Source organism: Typopeltis vanoorti, chromosome 7, assembly GCF_054136105.1.
Source record: "Typopeltis vanoorti isolate ZY-2024b chromosome 7, IOZ_Tvanoo_1.0, whole genome shotgun sequence".
Classification (NCBI taxonomy): Eukaryota; Metazoa; Arthropoda; class Arachnida; order Uropygi; family Thelyphonidae; genus Typopeltis; species Typopeltis vanoorti.
Window position 1 is genome coordinate 132,978,361 of NC_143555.1, and position 23,811 is coordinate 133,002,171.

Sequence of the window (23,811 nt, forward strand, 5' to 3'; positions counted from 1 at the left end):
TTTTAAATTTCCTTTTTTTTAAATGTTGATTTTCTCCAGTCCAACTATCAATAAAAAGGTCTCTTAGATTTTGATGTTCACAACTCCAGTTTTACAGATTTTTCACATGCCTACCAGGTAATCTTCACTATTTTCTAAATATTCTTAATCAGTTCCTCATCAGTAAGCCTTCTAATTATACAGTGGGTGTTTGTTTACCATGTAGACAGTTTATACCATATCTAGTGTAGATTTCTTCTCATTGAGCAACACTCATATAGCCACTCTCATCTTATCATATATAAGTGGAATGGTCTTTCTGATTTCCACTCTGATGGTCCCTTTTCATTATTATCCTTAGCAAAGCCATTCTCTCACCTCTTACTTTTCTTGAAATCGTGCAGTGAGTATGGTAAATGCTGTCTGACCATTCGCTACTCAAAATATTCAGTCACCTGATTCTGATGGCATTTCTCCAATTGTCCCAGGTTGATTCTTGCTCAGTGTTGTCTTATATACTTTTGTATTTCACTGGTATTATCTGTTTTGCAGCTTGGACTATTCAACCTGTTAAAGAGTTTTCCTTACTATCAGATTAATATCCTACTGCTCTTTTTTTCAATTTTTTTTTTTCTGAAGTATTTTTTTTTCTCCTAGAAACTCAGGGTTTTTCACCCTACATACAGACTAATCTGCATGCCCTTGCACAGTTAACAGTTAAAGAGAAAAAAAAAATTACTTTACAAAAATACTATTACTGGGAAGTAGGAGTAATGACTAGCGGGTGGATGGAAGATTAAGTGTTTATAGTGGGTTGTGTAGTATAGTGTCCTCTTACAATAAGTTCTTAAGCTCCTGGGAAGTGCCACATAATAATAATAGTGAAAACTAAGCACCCAACTTCTACCCTGAAACCTGTTGACTAACAATCACTAGTACAGATTTCAATTATGTTGACCAACAAGGGTATCTTTGTATTTGTCTTCAATCTTTGAAGATGGAAGAGTATGGGAAATCTTTGTTGGTTGCTTGTAATATTTATTACAAAGGCTTAAATAAGCTCCCATCTGTCATCTAATTTCTGTAAACTTGGTTACCAGCTTTCTCTTGTAGAACAGATTGGTGTTTATCCTCAATCTTTGCAATAATTTGGAGTTTCCACATAGCTGTAATTTCACCTTCCTTGTACACATCAGTGACTTTCTCCAGTTAACTGCAAATCCAATCCATAATTTTTCTGATAACAGTACACTTCACTTCTCATTCGACAAACCCTGCACTACGCAATCAACAAATTATACTTGAACAAGAAATTATATTCTTATTATCGTTTACCCAAGTATGAACAAAAAAAGTTTGCATATGAAGTATCTTCAAGGTTAAGATACTGTTATATAGAGGCTGTTGACTTCAAACTATCTTAGTGTCCTGTAATGCACAGTGTACTCACTTTCAGATGTGTATATTGCCATGCATAGGACATTATATTGAGCAGTTCATAGTCTGTATTTGAACTGCTGTAAGTCTTCTTTCTATCATGGATTTTAGGCCAAGTGGTCCATTCTGGTCTCATGCCATTGCTTTCTTGGTTTTCAAATTCTTCTTTTTCCATTTATTTTATATTTGTATAGCATTTTTGGTATATTTGTATAGACAGTCTGCTTTGTCCATTCAATATAGATGTTCTTCTAACCATTTTTGTTTATATTTAATTATACAGTAGTTGATTGGTTTTATATTTGGGGATTGTAAAATTTCTTCATTTGTTTTATGATTACACTTGGTATATCCAGCTGTTTTTTTCTGAGAAATTTCATTTCTACTGTTTGAATCCATTTTAATGAGATGGAAGGAATGATCTTCTAATGAGGTGGAAGGAATACATTGACGATCTATATGACAAGGAAAATAGACCAAATGAGTTGCCATTAGAAGATATAAAGAAGATAAATGAAGATGATCTAAGCCCAGAGATTTTGAAGACAGAAGTAGAAATGGCCATTAAAGAACTAAAATGTGGAAAGGCAGAAGGAATAGATGAAATACCTGCAGAATTCCTGAAACAACTTCAGAAGAAAGGAACTGAAGAAATAACCAAAATAATAAATTTAATTTATAACAAAGGAGAACTACCAAAAGATTTTGACCTTAATATTTATACCTATACCAAAGAAAAGTAATGCAGTGAACTGCAAGGATTTTAGAACAATAAGCCTCATTTCCCACACATCAAAAATACATATGACAATCTTAACACGAAGAATTGCATCTAAAGTGGAAGAATTTCTTGGAGAAGATCAGTTTAGTTTCAGGAAGGGTAGGGGAACAAGAGATGCGATTGGACTGTTAAGAATAGTAAGTGAAAGAAGTCTAGAAGTGAATAAAGAAGTTAACGTCTGTTATATAGATTTTGAGAAAGCTTTGCTTTTGACTATGTAAAATGGGATAAGATGGTGGAAGTAATGGAAAAGATAGAAGGCTAATTATCTCACTATATATGGGACAAACTGCCATGGTGAGAGACATATATGATACAACAGAGCCAGGTATCATTGGACGAGGAGTAAGACGAGGCTGTTCTCTGTCACTAGTTTTGTTCAACATGTATTCCGAAGCAATGCTAAAAGAAGCACTGGGGAATTCGGAAGAAGGAATAAAGATTGGAGGTAGACAGATATTTGCAATAAGATACGCGTATGACAAGGCATTACTATCAAACACTGAAACAGGACTACAACATCTGTTGAACAGATTACTGGAATCCTGTATCAATTATGGAATGAAAATTAACATCAGAAAAACAAAGGTGATGAAAATAGTAAGGAAAGAGGCAAATATGGATATCAGAATAAATGGGGAAAAATTGAATCAAGTAAAGACATTTAAATAGATAGGAATTGTTATTAGCAGTGATGGAAGATGTAAAAGCAACATAAAAGCAAGAATAGCGATGGGAAGAGATGCCTTTAATAGAAAATGGAATTTATTCAGAAGTAAAATGGATAGAAACCTAAAGAAAAGACTAATAAAATGTTGTGTGGAGTGTTGGTATGCATCTGAAACTTGGACATTGAAGAAAGAAGAAATTAAAATTTTGGAAAGCTTTGATATGTGCATTTGGAGAAGGATGGAAAAAATCAAATGGACAGATAAAATAACTTATGAAGAGGTCTTAAAAAGTGTAGAAGAAGAAAGAAGTCTGTTAAGGAGGATAAAAATAAGCAAGGGAAACTGGATCAGACATATTCTGAGAGGGAATGGAATCATCAGAGATACCATCAAAGGAAAAATAGATGGAAAAAGACCCAGAGGAAGAGTAAGGAAAACAATGCTAGAAGACATGCTCAGTGGAGACAGGTACACAACCTTGAAAGAGAAGGCTCAGAACAGAAGAGAGTGGAAGGAAAGTTTCTGCTTACAAAGGTCAGTAAAATCTTCTTCTTCTTTAGTATTCTGCATTTGAGCAGGTTCTTCTTTTAGTAGCAGAAACATTGCGATCATCTGAAAATAATAGTGTGACTTTATTTGTGGGTTTATTTGTATACCAAATGGGTTATGCTGTTTCCAGATTATTATATATATATATATATATATATATATATATATATACACACACACATACATACAGTGTCTGTCATAAAATGTATAGACACTTTAACAGATGTCATCTATGGACTTTTTTCGAAATCGGATCGAATTACAGTAGCAATGTGTAGTATGATCTCTCAAAAGATGTCATTATTCACATGAATACAGCATCAACACGTGACCAGTAGGATAGTCAAACAAAATGGCCGAGGCACGATTGTTGTTCGAGGAATGCAAGACCATTTTAAAGTGGTATTTGAGATTTGAGAATGTTGAAGTTCAACAACAAAGGAGGCATGAGTTTGCAACACAACATCCAACATTGTTTGAGACCCATGGTACCATGTGTGATGTGCACAAGGGAAGATCTGGGAGGCCTCTCACAGCAACAAGTCCTGCTTCCTTGGCTATGGTGTTGTCTGTCTGACTCTCCTACCAGAATGTATTGATGCTAGTATTCATGTGAGTAACGGCATCTTTTGAGAGAACATACTACACATTGCTACCATAATTCGATCCAACTTCGAAACAAGTCTATAGATGACATCTGTTAAAGTGTGTGTATACATTTTTTTTTGACAGACTTGTGGATGTGTGTGTGTATATTAAAAAAGTAGAGGTGATAGATATATCGTGCCTTACTCCTCTTGATAAGTGTCTGGACAGCAACTATCTGTATTTCCCATTGCTGTTAGAGTTCAAGTTTGACTCTCTTTTCGCTGCTATTACAGACATTACCCTTAGGGTAGGCTTTCCACTAAATTCTGGTAAACTGCTGCTTGAATTTGCTTCTGTTCTTCCTATAGTATGGTGAACAGCTGACAAGTGTTAGCTGGGTGAGTATATCTGGCACTCGACCTTTGAATGGTGAGCCATACACTGTTGTCAAAAGTGTATGGATGTTCAGTGGGATTGAAGTCAGGGCTTTGGGCTGGCCCATCTCCATGTCTTCAAACCACAGAGCTACAGCCTTCAGATAATGCATCTGCTCACAAAGCAATGACTTGTATTGTTCTGTCCTTTGCATCTGTTCCAGAGCTCATGTGGAAGTCATTTGCAATCGTTGCTAAGTCTCACTGATGATTTACTGTGACAACATATTTGAGAGTTTGCTGATAGTGATTTGTCAGTTTCTTGGGCTTACCAGTTCAGGGAAGGGTTTGGTGGTTCCATTTGTTTTCCACTTTATGATAACCTCACTGACAGTAAACCAGGGCAGGTGGCAGAAACCTCTTGAACCGAATGACCAAACTTGTGGGCTCCATCCATGTTTTGAATGGAATCAACTATTTTTGTCTACTTATCCTGACAGCAAAGAATGTCTATATTCCTAATGCATGCCCATGTGCTTATAGTTATAAGCACATGGGCATGTGCTTATAGTTATATAGCATTGCAGATGTGTATTTGTGTCATATGGACAAGGCAACACAGAGCTATGGGGAGGTGTCGACACTTTGACAACATAGTGTATGGCTTACCATTCTGATATTTGAGCTGGTTTGGTATATTTAGCTTGGTTAATATTTAAAAACAATTTTTTGTCTATTTTTATCAAATGCTTTTTCATAATCACTGAAGGTCTTTTTGATTAATATATTCAGAGTGAAAATTGGGTATTCTGTTCTTCTAGTAATTCGATCTCTACAATACTGTTCAGTTTCTCTTTTAATATTCCTGCATATATTTTGTATCCTGCACTTAGCAAACTAATTTCCTTATAGTTATTGCAGTCATTTTTATTTTCTTTCTTATAAATTGGGCTTACCAGTGTTTTTTTTTTTTCCCCAAGAGTTTGGAGTTTTTCCAGAAATCCAGGACCATGTTAAAGAATTTCAGAAGTCTTTGATTAAGTTTTTACCTCCATACTTGTTCAGTTCAATTGTTATATCTTATTTATTGTATTTTTTAGTTCTGACATCATAATACTTTCTATTAGATCATTCTTTATTGTATAAAATTTTACTTCTTTATTATCATCAGTGCAGAGATTTTGAAAATAAGTTACCCATTTTTCTAAATATATTATTTGTATTTTTACCTTTTGTTTTATTTCTTTGTTTGTGTATTTTATTATTTTATAGGTTTTTGGTTATGGGTTAGATATATCCTTTTCTACTTCTGTTACAAACTTGTTTCATCTCTCTCTGTTTTTTTTTTTCCCTTGTTTTGCAATTGTACTATTTCTTTTATAATCTATTCTTGCTTTACTGTCTTGGAATTTAGCCATTTCTGGGAACTCTTTATCTTTTCTATTTCTTTTAGTTTCACTGTTCTCTTTTCTTATTCCATTTAGTCTTTATTCTTAAGCTTTCTGTTTCTGCTTTTTGTCACAATTTGTTTCAGATTTTCTCATTCCTCTTCTATTTGATTCATGTATGGTTTAAGTTGTTTTTAAATCAGTGCATTTTTAATATTGTTGCCTAATATGGGGATCTGGTAATGAAGGAATTTTGCAACTCAATTGATGGTTATTTTCCACTTTATTTATTTTAAGCCATTTTAGTTTTAACTAAATTTTTGCCAATACCATATAATGATCAGTTTAATTAAAAGCCTTGATATACTCTTACATATAAGATTAACTAGGATAATTTAAAATTTGTGATAACGTCGCCAATAACTGACTTGCATCCTGTGGTTGACCATGTATATTTATCTATTTCTTTATGTTCAAATACCCAGTTCATTATTCTCATATTATTATAAATGACAAAATCTTTAAGTCAGCAGTTAGAATTAAAGATACAAAATGGTTTAATGTAAAATCAGATGCGAGACAAGAGTGCACATTATCTGCACTGTTTTCATCAATATAGATCACATTATGAAGGAAAGTTGCATTAAACCAGATGTCTAAATTGGAGCTGTTAATCTCAACTCTTTACTTTATGTAGATGATTTATTCCTAAATAAATCCAATACAAGTTAGCAGGATTCTGTTTGCAGGTGATGAAAAACTGGGGAGATAGATGAGGAATCAAGTAGATGTTGTGGTCTTACAGAAGGACATGAGTAGATTGTATGAGTGGACAACAGTATAGAACTGTTAATTCAATGCTTCAAATTATACACTTGGTAGGGAGAGTTTGGAAGAAGTGGGGAAGATAAGAGACCTTTGGAGTGGTGGTGGACAAGTATTTGAAGTTCAGAGGTGACATTGCACAAATTGTGAAGGCAACACATCAGATTATGGCAATGGTGCTGAGGAGCTTAACTTATAGAAATAAACCGTTTCTTGTTCCATTGTGGAGCCTTGATCAGGCCTCATATGGATTTTTGTGCACAAATGTGGATGAGGTTACATTGGAAAAGGTCCACAGAAGACTAAGGTTATAACTGGTCTTTGGGATGTGGGATATGAAGACAGGTTGAGAGAATGCAGTTTGCAAACCCTTGTGAATAGGAGGAAGAGACAGGATATGATTGAGACATTTACTTTGGTAAAGGGTTGTTACCAGGTTAATACAGAAGACATTTTTCATAGAATTGGAGAACGGGATAAAAGACGGGGACATCCTTAGAAGCTGTTTAAGGAGAGTGTGAGTAGGGGCATAAGGAGCTGGTTCTTTGCATGGAGATTGGTTGGTGAGCAGATTGTGTTGCCTGACATTGTGGTGAATGCAGTTATGTTGAATGAGTTGAAGGCACGGTTTGATGGGCTTTGTGTGAAACAATGTTTTCCTTCCACAGTGAGTCTTTTGACTCCATGAAGGTCTGGTATTTTAATAATTCCTTAACTAAATAGATTTTTTTATTTAGTTAAGGTATCAGCAATAAAAAAACAACTTTTTATTGCTGATATGAAAATCATCAATAAAAAGACAACTCTGAAAACAGCAGGGACGTTGAATACCTCAGTTCCACCCTGAAGGGAGAACCTGTACAACAGATAAAACAATTTTTAGTCAAGATGGCAAATTAAAAATGATAGACAACAGAATTGGCATGGTTGAAAGTCAACTGAATGGATTTATATGAAAAAAAAAAAAAAAAGATTTGTCAAAACACTAAATTTAGCTGTATACAAGATGATATTCAAACCATTTTTAACTTACGGATTTGAGAGCTGGGATAGAAATAACAGCTCTATCCTAGCTCTCAAATCCATAAGAGCTGGGATAGAAATAACACACTTAAATACAGAAATAATACAGATTTGAGATTTCTGAGGAAAATTTAGGGAGTGAACTGATTGTATCAATGGCAGAATGATGTTAAAACTTATTTATAAATAACTATTAGAAACAAGGATATTAGAAAGAAATTTTTCATTGTAAACATTTAGCAGTGTGCAAGCAGAGCTAATCTCACATGTTATAGTCACTTTCACAAAATGAGAGAGCAAAAAGTTAGCAAAACAAGTTTTTTTTTTTTGCGAAGATAGTAGGCAAAAGACATAGAGGAATAACAAGGTCTAGGTGGATTGATACATCAAAAAGTACCTTAGAAGATTGAAATGTAAGACCTGAGAATATTGAAGTCCTGAGAGAGAACAGATTAATTTGGGGGAAAATTATGATTAGGAAGTTAGTAATGATGTAAACTTTTCGTGTAGTACACAGTATCTTTCCTGAAACACATATCAGGAATTTTATGATTAAAATGTAGATGTAAAATCAACTGTTGACAACTGTAAAATGTAGATGTAAAATCAACTGTATTTCTTGGAGAAGAAACTTCTCCAAGAAATAAAATGGGCAGCTGTGGGAACTTCTTCCTCATTCCTTCCCCCGCACACATTGACCAGTTCCTTCATGGAGAATTTTGAACTATCTTTGTGTTACATGATGTCAGTGCATTTAGTTTGTGGCATTGTTTAATAACTGAGCCCAAATGATCAAGAGTAATGCTATCCTCCCATTCATTGATGAATACATCAAATTCCTGATATGTGCCTTCAAGGAGTATATGGGATATTATGATAATACTACAAGAATACATTACATCATTACTAACTTCCCTTTGCCAATTTTCCTCCAAATTAATCTGTTTTTGGAAGAAGGCATGCAAGCTGGACACATTCTTGCTCAATCTTGAGTATTGTTATATATGTCAAAAATCCTGCACTATAAGGTAAGGGTTCTTGTCTGCTGAATTCACTTTTTTACTCTATATATAACCATTACTTCAACAAGAAAAATAACATCTGCAATCTCATAACCTTTTATCACTATATGTGTCTCCATCATATCTAACCTTTTCTTCCTATTCACTAGACTGCATTACATTTCCTCAGTCTTTCTTCATGTATATCATTCTATTAAAAACTTCATCTGCAATCTCATAACTTTTTATCTCTGTATATGTTTCCATCATAACTAACCTTTTCCTCTTATTCACTAGACTACAAATTACATTTCCTCAATCTTTCTTCATGTATATTGTTCTACAGACAAGAAACTGCCATCACCTTAATCAAAGGTCTATGGATCTCCAATATCTCTTCATCCATTTGAAAATAGGTGACCAAATTTGTGCACAGTAATCCATATGTGACCTGAAACCATTAGCATCCTCTGCATCACTGCAGGATATTAGGTCATTATCCATCATCACCCCCCTCCAGATCCTTTATCTCCTCCAAGATATCCCCACTAATTGTATACTCTGCAACAGAGAACTGGGAAATCCCACTCACTTATCTATACCCAGGCTACTCAAATCCTCATCTTGCAAAGCACTACTCATGGTTCTTCCCAACTTTGCATCATCTGCAGACAACTGCATATCACAACTCGGACTTTCCCGCTATCATTACCATACAAGTTAAACGGCAGTGGCCCCCAAAACAGACCTTGGGTAACTGTCTGAGATGTTGCTACACCTATCAGTCACTCTCCAATTCAGTGTATTAATGTAGTATCCAACCTCATATGTTCCAGTTTTTTAATTATCAGCTTGACATGTGGCTCTGCACTGTACTCAGGCAGTATTCCATCATTCTTGACTTGGCATCATTCCATCATACTCTGCTCTTTTCTCTTTTAAAGTGTTTTGGATGCTGCTCTCTGATGTCTGTTCAGGTCTTTCTCTTGGTCTTTTTCTTGCATTCTTACTTACCAGGCTTTCTTCGAATATCTCTTGTTCTCCATTCTGTGAATTCCAAATCATCCCAAGTTGTTTCCTGGATAATTGTTATAAAGTAGTTTTACTCTTAAACTGATTATTCTTTTTTTGGTTTCTTATCTTGTCTCTTTTGGTTTTGCCTTCTCACTTCCTGAGAAATCTCATTTCATTGGTTAACAGCTAGTGGAATTGTTTGACTGTAACTCACAATGTAGGTTAGTACTGGGATATAAAATGAGCAGTAAAATTATAATTTTTGTTTTCCTACTGGTTTCCTTTTTACTTAAATTCCTATTTAATATGTTGTACAACCTCTTTCTTGATGAGATTCTGCTGCTGAATCTGATTCCTCTTCTCCTTTTGACTGAAAATTGACCTTTAAATATTTTAAGCTGGTCACTTGTTCTAGAGTTTTATCCTGAAGCTAAATTAAATCTTATTGAACTGTATTAATAGCCTTTCTCTGATTTTTCTAATTGTATCTCATCACTTTTCATATAATTGTTATAATTATTCATTTTAATGATATCTGTCACAAGACTTGAGGCAAATTATTGCTATAAGAATCAGCAACAAAATGACTGAAACATGCATAGAAACTGAAAACATCAAGTTCATTCTCAATGACAATCTAGAACAAGTATAACATTTTAGCTCTGTGAGTACAGTTTAATGGGAATGGAAGATGGAAATAAGTAATACCTAGTATAGTTAAAAAGCCATTTAATAAAATTACAATGATCTCTTTTCTGACCTTTGATTAGCCTGTGTAGCTCAGTGGATGTGGCATTTGCACACCACGGCGCTTGGCCGCACGAAGGAAGACATGGTTTTGAGTCTAGTCGGCGACTAGAGGAAATTTTTCTAAACCTTTTTTCGACCAGTTCCCGAGTTAGTCGATCTCTGGCAAGGGCAAGCTGGTTTTTCCTCCCAGAAACTCGGGTTTTTCGTTCCGTAAACTCAAGAAAATCGACCGTAGAACCCACGTTATTTCAGACATTAAATATATTGTGTTAGGGACCACGAGACAGCGGCACATTTGAGCCGTCTCTCTTCACTGTGTACCGCTTAATTAGTGATAGCCTTGGGCCATCTATCTCTGATTGGTACCAGTGGAGATTGAACTGCTCACTCACTCTCCAAAAGTTAGATAGGGCTAAATGGCCTCGCCTACTCCCGTATACAGGAATAAAAAGGCGTTAGCTGATTTTTTTTTTTTTTTTTTTTTTTTTTTTTTTCTGATTACTTGACTCTTGAATAGGTTAATATGTCAACTGATTTATTGTACAGCACCATGTAAATATGCCAATCAGAGAAGAATCTCCTTCACTTTAAGAGATGAAAAATGTATATTTCATCTCTTGTATATATTCATAATATATATAAGATATATATCTGATTCAGTTGAAATATACATTTCAATTGAATCAGAGGCCTGACAAATAATAATGATATGGGAAGAACATTTTTTGATAGAAAACTCCTCTTTCACATCATACATTTGTTGGACAATTGCATCAATCCAATGAAAAATGAATCAAAATAATAAGTGATTCATTTTTAATATTATAAAAGTTACTCAAACTAATCAAAACATAAGATATATTAATTTTGAGAAATTTCTCAGTTTCAAAAGTTTGATTTGGCTAATGTTTTTATTAGTGAATTGATTGACCCACACTATAGTAGATATCATTATAATAAACTACTGAAAAGTCCTAACTGAAATGCTTGACTTTTCTCAATTCCTAATTGATCACAGTTATCTAGATCACCCATTATGTGATCTGAATCTGTCAAAGTAACAAACAGAACTGATGTAGGTGAGGGTAAGAATTAGATAATCTGGAAATCTTGCTCTGGAGACTAAACATGTGATGTATGTGACATTAAGTCTCCAATCAAGAAAATGATAGTCTCGCATTGAAATTCATCTGTCACCTGAAAACATTCTTTAAACACCCATACCAGCACTGGGATTTGACCGTTTAGCCCATTACTGAAGTGAGGAAGCACTGTCCACGACAGTTGCATGCTGACTATACAAAGTTTTATTTGTACTGAATTATTACTGTCTGATAAATTTTGTTATCCATCCATCCAGTTCTCATTGTTGTCCAAGACCTTGGGTGGGTTCCCAGTTTTGTCCTAGGTAATATAATGCAGCTGGCTTGCCATTCCTCTGCTGCATCCCTTTAAGGATAAATATAAGTATTTAATGTCTGTGGATGTTAATAAGGCTAATTTGCCTGTTTGCATGGTGAAAAAAACAGTTTCCCAGAGGGAAGGAAAAAACTGTCGCCTCAGTATGAGCCTAACAATCATCAGTTGAAATGCTATGATAAAGGTTCTTTGTGCCCTAGAGAGGATTCAAATCCAGGTCTTTCCTATCATTGGATTTCTCTGTACTAACTGAGCTATGGAGGTTTCTCATCTTGTTATATTGTATGAAAATTGTGTGTTAATTGCTTCTTTCTTTTGTGAAGAAATGTAGGTATATAGAATTTGATTATAACATCATTGCTTTATGAAAGCAGTCTTCTTGAGCTAGTTTATTTTGAAGTTGATTGCATTGCTACCTTTTATTTAATCATTCTCCATAAAAATGCTGATAATTTTAATGTTGATGCAATATTTTTATCTGTAAAGAATTTTGGAACTTAAATATCCCATATTTGAGAATGTCTAATTTTCAGAATTGATAATATGGTTTCTATTTTCTTTCCCACCATACAAAATTATCAAAAAAATAAAAATAAATAAAAGTAAAAATTGAATATCTCTATGGAGCTCTATAGAACTATTCAATTGTGCATAAGAGTAGATTCTTTCTTGCGCAATGTGTAAACTTTGCCTGAAAGCTCACCCTTCACCCGAGTTCTTTGGGGGGTGGAGAAATTTTAGTGAATGATTCAAATACTACAGATATTAGCTGTTTCACATATTTGTTGTAGTGCCTTAAATGAGACTCATGATATGTGTTTTTTTTTTTGTGCTATCTCCCAAGAAAAATTCTGCTAGTCTTTTGTGCAGAAATTATATTATGCATTCTGTGAAGTGTTTTTCAATTAGGAATATGATTATACATTGTAAAACAAGAAATGAGCTGGCTGAGTTTTACTACAGATAAGATTTACATGCAACATGGTATAACATTATTATGTAAAAAAATCTGCAAACATTCAGAATAGTAAATGATTATTGCAACAGTTGATACTATTTCAAAAAAAAGTATTAGAGCATGCCAGCAAAAGTGCACATAATGGAAATAGAGACAATATAAATGACATTGCATTCTAGGGAGATGTTACTTAGAATGTGATAGTGGTTGCAGGCAGAGCCGGAGCTAGGGTCTTTGTCGCCCGCATGCAATTTCTATCTAAGCGCCCCTGTAATGATCCGGGCATGTGTGGTTCTTTTACAATAATAAAAATTTAAATTATTTGAAATTTCTTAAATAAATTTTGACAGAACAGCCACACATTGGTTCGCTAAATGTAATGAACCGGGGGCGTTGACTAGGCAGGATAATCGTTAAAAACCCGAATATTCAAAAAATTCTCAAACGTTAAAGCAAATTTTGATAAAGCCACTTCACTTCAATCGTTGAATATAATGATACAGGGATTATAGCCTTCTCACTGACCTGAATTGCTAACAAAATTAAAATGAATTTTAATTAAAGTTAAAATTTATTTCAACTAAAGTTTAAAAAATTCTTGCATTTTACAAGTTATTAAGAATTTAGTAACTTGTAAAAATTTTTTAATAATTTTTATAAGTGGAACTATCTTTTAGGAAAATAAAAGAAACTCAAGATAGATGAGAAAATAAGAAAAGAATTCAGAATTAATTAGAACATTTAATATAAGTTTAAATTTAATATGGTATGAAAACTGACTTCAGATCTCTAAGCCATGATCCCATCTCCCATATCCTTGTGATCAATCTATGAAACACTTATCCTTCCCCTGTGATCTTAATTAACTCTGCTGGGATTCCATATGTACGCAGGACCTTAATGTTAAGCTTATGTGGAGGAGGTCCCAAATCAAAATTTTCTTGGTAAGAGAGCATCTCCAAATTTTCCTTATCGTGGTTGGAGAAACAACCTCCTTTCGATCAGATCCTATGTTGAATCTGATATCTGTGGGTCTCTTGGTCTTCTAATTGGGCCTAGATACTTCTTGGTTGTATCTTCTGTTATAACCTTGTTCCTTTCCCACAGCATTTCAGGTGAGTTCTCCTTATTAGTCTCAAAAAGATTGTCCAACATGTTAAAGCTTCTTCTGTGAATCCATTAGGGATTACTCTGACATCCTGTCTTGCAGGATGGGCATGACTTGGAAGGTTTTGGATTTGGGTTTTGGTCCTGTCTTTAGCTCTTACTAGCTGAAGCTCAGTATCACAGTCTGCTCCTGGACGAGTATGCACGTTGAAGATACTTATCTTCCACCGTTTGAGAGCCAGGATGTAGTCAGTCTGGTGCCTTGACCTATCCATATTAGATATCCAGGTATATGTTCATTGTAGGTGTTTCTGTAAGCAGGGATTGATGATAACTAATTGCTTGTATGGGTAAATTCTAACAGTCTTTCACCAGGGTGTTACCTGCACCTAGACCAAACATTCCACACTCAGAACTCACTCTTATACTCTTTTCCACTTTTGCATTAAAATCCCATGAGATGAAATGTAAATCCCTTCTTGGCAGGCAGTCCAATACAGTTTGTAGGTTTTCGTAGAATTCCTCACTCTCCCCATCAGGCATAAACTGATGCATCCCCACAGATGTGGGATGCATAAACTGTGATTAACGATGATTAACACATAGGTAGGATGAGCCTTAAGTCATACAAAGTATTCTGTCATTAACTGGATTATAATCAAGAAGAGCTCTTGCCTGAACTTTCCTTAGCACTATAGCTACTCTATGATGTTTAGTCACCTGAATAAATAACTAGTTTACCATTTTGTCTTTTGAAGTGACCTTCTCCGTTCCATTTGGTCTCTGCAATTATCAGTGTCAATTTTATACTTTTCCATCTCTTTATAGACTATCAAGAGTACTCATCTGTAGACTGTACATTCCAAGTGCTAATATAAAGTTCATCTCTGAGATTAATCCCATCCCTTATGTATTCACAGTAATAGTGACTTGTGTTGGAGACTTGTATACTTCTCAAACAGGACCTTCTGCCTAAGCCCTAAATGCAGCTCTGATTATTTTGCGACAACTGATGCAGCATGAGATGTATTATAAGGTGCAGACATGTTAAGATTTTGGAGTGAAGTCACTGCAAGAAAAAGTAGTAGGGTTACACAGACCCTTTCTACATCTGGGGGTGGGGATTTTGATCCTGTAAGACATGGTCTAGCATCAGGTAGCTTTGGTTTGCCACTCCCTTACTCACTAAAGTGAGTCCTTGAGGAATAATCAGGGGTGTATGGTGTCTTTTTGTCAGTCTGAGGGAATGATCACCAGCTGTATCCCATTTTTATGGGTTGCTCTTGGCTTATGGAAGTTTTGAAAAAATCATCTTTAAAATCAATGCTGAAAATGTTAAGGAGCATTTTATGCCCTTTTGCAATGATTTTACAAAGCATGAAATGATTCTTTAAAATCGTTGTCAGCATTGTAGAGAGAGAAAAAAAAAATTGTCATACAAAGCAAGGGAAATTTAAAGAGAGCAGTCTTAAAGTGGGAGGGCTAGCTCTTCTGTGTGTGTGTGTGTGTGTGTGTGTGTGTGTGTGTGTGTGTGTGTGTGTGTGTGTAACATAAGATGGTACATTACCAAACTTTTGTTTATCCATTCATCACCTGCCAAAATTCCATCACCACTGCCTTGTTTATTGTAGCCTGAAGTGGCTATGTTTGGTTCCCAGAGCATACTAAATGTACTGCGAAGATCCAATGCATATGGGACTTAAACATAATGGTAATTTGTTTGTGTCAACCAATTGTGAAGTCTCTTAATCTTTCTGCTATTTGCACTGTTATATCATGCCTGGAGGAACTCAAAGTAATGCTCAGGAATACCATTGTGCCACATTATGGCATGGAGATTGGATGCTTTCAATATGTCTGAGTACTTCTCCCATTGCATATTCCCCTGTTGTTTTGCTCAGTATGGTTTTATGAAAGGAGGTTCTTGTCTTATTTTCTTTAATTAAAGTGATTTTTTTTTTAAATCAGTCCAATCCACAAAACCCTGCTCTAGATAATAACATTGGCTAAACTAGAGACTACTCCTCCCCCAAGCCATTTAGGATTCTAGCAAACGCTTAAGAGAATGATTTTACACCAGGCAACTGAATATTATTGAACGTTGCAAAAAATATTTAACAATATAATTAGCAAATCTCTATTGTAAATTGGATTAAAATGGGGAAACACATGAAACTGGCATGAATAAGATGACTGATTGACAGGGTGGAGTATATGGTGGAGCAGAATCTAGAAGGCAGGTGACCAGTGGTATACCACAGGGCTATGTGCTTGAACTGCTGTTGTTTAATTTGCACATTAATGATATCAGGAATGATATAAGGGAAGGAAAGTAGTCCTTGTTTGAGGATAATGCTGTAATGAGGAAGGAAATAGTAAAGAAAAATAACCTGTTGTCAAAACCTGATCTGTTATTTCTTCTAGAAACTCAACTGGCTCAACAATTAGTCCACTTAGCTATCTAAACTACATTGCCTGAGATTACTTCTGTAATAAGGGCAGCACATATGTGCTTGTCAAAACTGACATAATCTATCAGAGAATACTAAACCTAGAATTTTCTTTAGGATATGTACTGGATCAAAATGTCTTTTTCAACCTCATTGCTTTTGTTTGCTATATTTACTGATCTTCAAATTTTGATAACTATTCTTGATTTATGTTCAAAACTTGATTTTCTGCAATCTAATTTTGAGAACAGCAAAGACATCTTCCTTGGTTTCAGTGTTCACAACTCAGGTTGGTTTCTCTTCTCTTAGTTGATTGATCAAGTTTGAAGAGAGAGTGAAGTACCTAGGTCATCTATTAGTAATGAGTAAGCAGTCCAAGATAAAAATTTAGTATATCTCAAGTGGCTCAAATCAAAAGCCCGAACTTTACATTCAGCTTATAATTAAGACTACAAAAATAAATAAATAAATAACGAAAATAATAATCCAAATTAGAAAGGTCCAAATGCAGAGAGGAAGAGGAAAATTGGCACTTGGTTTCTTGCTAAGGCTATTTGGACTCCACCTCTGAATTTACCCTCCCACGTGGCTTACATCCAGGTGGTATACCATTGTGACATCATATATTGCAATGACCTTCTGGCCTCAGTCTTCTCCAGCTTTTGTATAGACAAACAAGGCAAATCATCTCATCAACAACTTACTTTATACCTCTTTTGATCATATGCCAGAAAGATTGGAGGAATCCTTAATAGCATGAATATCAGAATGTCTCCTAGTCCAGGTGACATCTCTGTGTTATGCCCAAAATTTGTATATCAACAGCTACACTGTCATAGTCATTTGGCACCTATCTCAATAATATGAATGTCTGTATGCATCTAATCTGTCCCAAAGAAGATAAGTTGCACATAAGACCATCATCCATCCTGCTACCATCACCCCAAATTTCCCCTGGTGGATTCACTACAACTACGGAAATTGATTCATGTTGAAGTTTTTGGAATTAAAGCTATGTAGAAACAGGAATTAAATAAATAATTTACTAGATAAATTAAATATTTACATTCGGATATTTTGTCAGCTCAAGCTACCATTATCAAAGGCAACTTTGAAGATACCCAGGAAAGACTGAAATCAAATGTCCTCCAGAACAAAGAGTCGTGTATGGAGAGTAACAGTGGTGCTCTCTGTGGTAATGTTCTGTGATGATTGCTGATGGGTGATAGGATAATGAGCCAAAATTTATGCAGAATTTAAGCCATTTCTATTATAGTTCATTGGATTCTATGGCACATAAACTAATTACAGGAACAGTATGTGATTTGACTAGGAATTTTTGTGTAGTAGTGTCACTTTGTGTAGTTTTTTTTTTTGTTTCCACCTAATGAAATGGCCTTTATTCAGTGTATGTTGGGCAAGTCTGCTTTTTTTTGGTTGTGTATACTGAATATATTTGTTATGTTCTTACTGTGGAGGTCTGTTCTGTCTATCCAACGTACTGGATCCCACATTGACAGAGAATACTGTACAGGGGAAAACTTTTACTATAGCTTGGGAAGGAGGAGTATTCTGGTAGTCCTTAATTTGTCTGAGGAAAGTAGAGATTTTGCCCAGAGGTTTGTAGGCCATTCTGATTTTGTTTATTTTAGGAGCGAGTCCAGTTTTTTTTAGGTGTTGGTAAGGGTTTATTGTAACTGTTCTGTTCAAAAATGTAAGTAGTCTGTTGTTTCAGATACATTGCACATCCTGAGGATGAAATTGGCTCATTTCTGAAGGTTTAAAAGTTTTGAAAATTCTAAGTTTCTAGGCAAGATGGAGATTCAAAGTGGCATGTATCTTGTGGGACCAATGGTCAAGGCATCTGTATATCTTGCCCATGCTATAAGCTTGAGGTGGGAGGAACAGACTGAACTAAGTGACAGTGTTTCAAAAGATTTCATGTATAATTTGGCAATGGGAGGTGAAAGTGACGAATCCATTGCTACATCTTCAGTTTGTTTAAAGAAATGGTTATTTTAGCTAAAATGCTATGATTCAAGGCAGTGCTTAAAGATAGCAAATATCAGGAGGAATATTTTGGAAAGGAGCTCTAGTGGGTCCACTGGAACATTAGTTAAAAAAAGAATAACATATCAAGGCTCACTAAACAGTCATTTCCCTCCAATTGAGGGTTCTGCATAGTGGTTTTAAAATGCATAGTTTTTATGTGAAGATGTCTTGCCAGTACACTCATTGAGTTTGGATGCCAAATATTTAGGAAGTTTATAGGTAGAGCAATTTATGGCATAAAAATTTTTAAATTTGGACAGTTTCCATTAGCCAGCTTGTAATATTGTAATAATAAAAAATAAAAACTTATGGTTTTTATTTTTTATCAGTGTTATGGGATCCTTCCCTATTATAATATATGTTGATGTGTCCAATAATTCTTTATTTTGTTATTGTAGTCATCTCTATTAAGGATCACTGTGGTATTTTTGTTGTCTGCTTTTACTATAACTGTTTGTTCAATTTCAGGCTGTTCACACAGAGCTTGCAGGACTTCTACTCTGTCAGCTGAGTCTGACTACTGATACTGTCAACTTCATTTTTTGATAGTGAATTCTCTGTTTGCTGTGATCAGTGTGCACCAAATTTTTTTCTGGAGTAATTGTGAAATTACATCTTTTGCTTAAAATTTTGGTTCCATTGTCCAAAAATGTATAGTCCAACTCCCAGCAGACAAGGTGATAGTGGATCACCTTGTCTGCTGAGAGTTTGTGGAGATTTTTCTTCTTTGTAGAAGAGTATTGAACTTTTTGATTAAACTTCATTTATTTTCATTAAATATTTTCAGTTCATTTTTAGCTGAGAGCCACTCTGCAAAGAATCCAAATATTAGGCTTGAATTGCTTGAACTGCATAACTGATTTCCTTTTTTTATATGATGCCATGACAGTAGTCTAATCCCTACATGTGTGATCAAACAAAACTTTCATTCTCCTCAAGCACTCAGAATGTATACAAATGCTAGCCTTCTCTACTAAAGGAACAAATACAAAATACCCAGAGGATTCTTAGCATTCTCAACACAAGATACTACCTTCACCTTAAGCTTTTCCAGGCACTCGTATCATATGATTGTACATTTTGAATCACTTTTCTCTTAGCACAGTCATATGCCTTTTCCAAATCTCTGAAACTTAAATACAGATCCTTGCTGTATTCCCATGATTTCTCAACTATTTCTCATAAAGTGACAGTCTGATCTTAACACCCTCTGTTTAGCCTGAACCCAGTTTAAGTTCTCTTCTACAATTTTTTTTATCCTGTTCTCAAGTATGCTTACATTGCCTGGAATATTCATTAAGGAAATTCCTCTGTAATTCTGAGTCAGTTTTATTTCCACTTTTATAGATGGGTACAGTGACATCTCTGTAAGTCTGTAGCAACGCCCACCATAAATTCTATTGGCCTACACGTCAGATTGCCTCGAACTCGCTGACTACTTAAAAGACGAGCCCATCTTTTAAGTAGTGCACTGCCCAAGCATTCCTATATTCGCTTATTAGTGCATTTTGATAAAGGTTTCACTGGTCAGACAGCTGTTTTGAACTGACTGGTTCAAAACAGCTGTCTGACCAGTTTGCTCTCTTGGTTTGCTCTCTTGAGGTTTCTTGAGGCAGAAACCTCAAGAGAGCAAGAATATAATTATATAAAAATTATATTTCTATATAACATCAAATGCCAAATTCTCATAATCTCTCTGGTCAAAATTTTGAAACTTCGTAAGTATTCGGCTTTGAAATAATGTTGGATCTTTAATATCCACTATTTCTATATAATTTACATAGTGAAATGAAGTTTTATGGCTTTTTTATATTTTAAAATCCTTTCCCAGTATTGTTCATACTCCATTATACATCCAACACGATATCCTCCTGGCACTTACATACACAATTTCACCATTCCACCCCATGATCTAGTTTCCCTGACTACATTAGGTCTCATGCCAGTAAATTTCTTCAGGCTCCTGATGCTAAATCCATTCAAGTGCAGGCGATCTCTACTATATGTTTTTTACCATCAAACTCGCTCCACATATCGGAAAAACTTGCACCCATTATTTCTACACTGCCTATATGAACTATCGCACCCCTTCTTAACTATCATTTCTTCCATGATATACCAAGTTTTCACTCTCTATCTCTTTTTTTTTTTCCTACTTCTTCCAGCATATCTTCTCTTATACTGTATTTATCATTACTTAGATGATTTGTTCTTATGCCTACTACCATCTTTTATTTTCTGTTTCTCAATTGCATTTGTCACATGCTTAATATTAATTCCAGCGAAGCTTGCAGTAGTAACTTGATTATCAAACTTAAATTTAATTAGTGAATAACCCTACCATATTGCTTTTTTCTTACATTATGCTTTTTATTATTGATTAGCATTGTGCCAACTTCCACACTTTGCTGTCTCTTATTTTTCTGCTTATTTAAATGTTTTCAGACTTTTTCTAACTCCATTGTTGATTGCCTAATAATTTGTTTTACCTAGAAATTTAATGAATATGAAATTATCTTTATTTGTATACTCGATATTGGTGTTCTAAAACTTTCATAAGAGATTGAAATAAGTTGTCCTCATTCAAAATAGCCTCCTTCAAGTGTAGGCAATCCAATATGCAAGTTTTTCTCTGCCATCAGATATGCTCCACACATCCAAAAACTGGCACCCAACTAACATGCTACACAGCTCTTATACATCGAATTGTTTCCTATCTTAGCCCTTCCACCTTTTTCTTCTATCATTTGAAAATTTTATATAATCATCATCATCGTTTATTTATAATTTTACAATTATAAACAGGGAGACCAATCAAAACAAATAAATAATCTGTGTACGCTAAGATAGGACTTGGAGGTTCTTATGACATGAAGGAAAACTGGTCTCTGTCATACTCTGCTAACTGACAGATCTGTGATGCAGAGATTTGGTGGGAAACAGCGAGAATATTGTTGTTGTATTTCCAAGACCCAGAGTTGGTGGCCAAGCCATTTTATTTGGTTTCTTTGAATGGTGCTGACTAGTGGATCTTGCTGGGTTTCATCTAATATAGCAGAGTTGGGAATGTGGTCTTGCCAGGAGTATTATTATTATTATTATTATTGCGTGACATCTCCAGGGAGTCCAAAGACTCATCGAGGGAGGACACCTACTGCACAGCTCTCCGTCTCACCACTGAATCCACCAACTATAATGAACCTCAACTACCGTCATCTACACCAATACCATCTACCGCCAACCACCACCACTAGTATTTTCAGACAATCACGAACATCCATGCCCACGGCTGGATTCAAACCCACAGTCTTTTGGCTAGAGAGCAGATACGCTAACCACTTGTCCAACCAGGCTGGCTAATCCAGTATATTTCTTAGACCAAAGCTGTTTTATAATATTGGTTGCTGAGGATTCCTTTTGTTGAGATGTTCCAAGTCTGGGAGCTGTATAGAAAGATAGACTGGCTGGTGCACTTGTGAAGATGAATTAATCTCCTTTGAGATGAGGCTTGACTTCCATACTTTATTAAGACTTCTGATGGAACTGGAGTGCTTTCTGTTTTCTTGTCTTAATGTCTGTTAAGGAATCTGAGATATGTGATCCTAGGTATACAAAGTCCTCTACTTCATCAAGGTGATCATTTTGATTTATTTTGATCATTTTGATCATTTTAGGTGTGCCCCATCTGATTTTTTAATATCTTTTGATTTTTGGGAGTTTATTTTTAGTCCAAATATTTCTACAGACTAGAAATATTCTCCTAAGGCTGTTGTAATATTCTCCTAAGTGGTTTTGGGCATCTGTAATGTTGGAGTCAATGAGGACTATATCATCTGCAAAGCTCAGGTCTTCAAGGTGCGTCTGTATATATGGGTCTTCTTTGATGAGGATTCCAGATTTAACTCGAATCAATTTAAAAATATAGTCAATTACTATGATGAATAGATATGGAGCCAGAGTATCTCCTGTAGGTTTCTTGTGATGGGAAAACTGTTTTGTCTTTATTAACTCCATTATATAATATTTATTATTACATTTTCAAATGTAAAATAGCTAATTTGACTGGAAGAATTTGCTACTTAGGATCTCTACTAAAATTTTAAAATATTTGATTTTAAAATCAACATTGTTATGTTGATTTTAAAATCAGGCAATACTTACTGGAAAAATTAGGCATAATGATACAACATTGCTACAATGATAAAAGCTTATGGGTTATGTTTCAAAATGGCTTATTTCAGTAGCTGTGTGATGATGAATACTATCACTTCAGGTAAATGATGTGCCAAATGTACTTCTTATCTCTGATCATTTCCTAATCTGCTGTTATCTTTCTTAATTTATACTAGAGTAAAATAAGTAACTTTCATTGTTAATAGCTAATTACCATTCTTTCATGATTTCTTTGATTTTCTTTCATTTAGGTAATTTCTTTTTTTTTATATAGAATATAAAAAATTAATAGTGCATTGATATAATTTTAGTAATTTGTCATAGGTAATGGAACTTATCACTTCAAGATATTGGTCCCATCTGTGGCAGCAGGGGCTATTATTGGCAAAGGTGGAGAAACAATTGCTCAGCTACAGAAAGAAGCTGGTGCACGAGTTAAAATGTCTAAAGCCAATGACTTCTATCCAGGTGAGTTGTAATCACCATTTCATCATCATCAATTTCCTGATATGTATCCCTAAGGGTTATACAGAATACTGTGAGAGTACTATGAAGTTAAGTTCACAATATTGTTAATTTCGTCTCAAAAAGTTTCCTCCAATATTGTCAGATCTTATATTTCTGTCTTCTCAGGCTTCTTATTACATCAATCCATGTGAATCATGATCTTCCTGTGGGTCTTTTTTCCTGCCATCTTAGTATTAAACATCTGTTTTTGCTAGCCCTTTTTCTTTAATTCTCTTTAATTGGCTGTGTTGCATACTGCTACTTTACTGTGTTTGCTAATATCTCTTTTATTCCATATAAATTTATCAGGTTAGCTCTGCTCACACATTCCTGAATGCTATTAACATCATGCTCCTCCCTAATATGACTTTTTAATATGAATCTGCCATTCATGTCATCTGTTCACTCCCCTAATTTTTTTCAGAATTTTCTTGTCTCCACTTTGATCAACTGTTCAGGTTCTAACCAGCTCCCAAGTTAACTGGTTTGAACAATGTCTTGTATATTGTTAGGTTCGTGACGTTGCTAATTTCTCTCTTATTCCATATACATTTATTCAAATGGCTCCCTGTTATATCAGCTCTGCTTATTTTGTTGTCTATTTTCAAATTTAGGTCAGGAGAAGCAAAAGGAAGGGATAGATGACATGCATTGGCAAATTAACTCAATGAGCACAAGGTGAGTAATTATTATGGGGACTTTAAATACAGACACATTGATTGAAAGAGGAAAAGACACAGGGAGAAAAGAAAATAGCATTATGCA

The 23,811-nt window shown here is 34.8% G+C and overlaps 1 protein-coding gene across 8 annotated transcripts in view; it reads left to right on the forward strand.

Annotated features, from left to right (window-relative positions):
* The window catches only part of LOC150105078 (RNA-binding protein Pasilla-like), a 132,571-nt gene that overhangs the window by 58,720 nt on the left and 50,040 nt on the right, over positions 1–23,811 (forward strand). For 7 of the 8 annotated variants that reach the window (XM_090395475.1, XM_090395478.1, XM_090395480.1 and 4 more), the window contains one exon: positions 22,864–23,007. In XM_090395475.1, coding sequence (XP_090251601.1) covers positions 22,864–23,007 — 144 coding nt within the window. Of the gene's footprint in view, positions 1–22,850; positions 23,008–23,811 lie in introns of all 8 variants that reach the window. The other variant, XM_090395482.1, reaches the window with a different exon arrangement.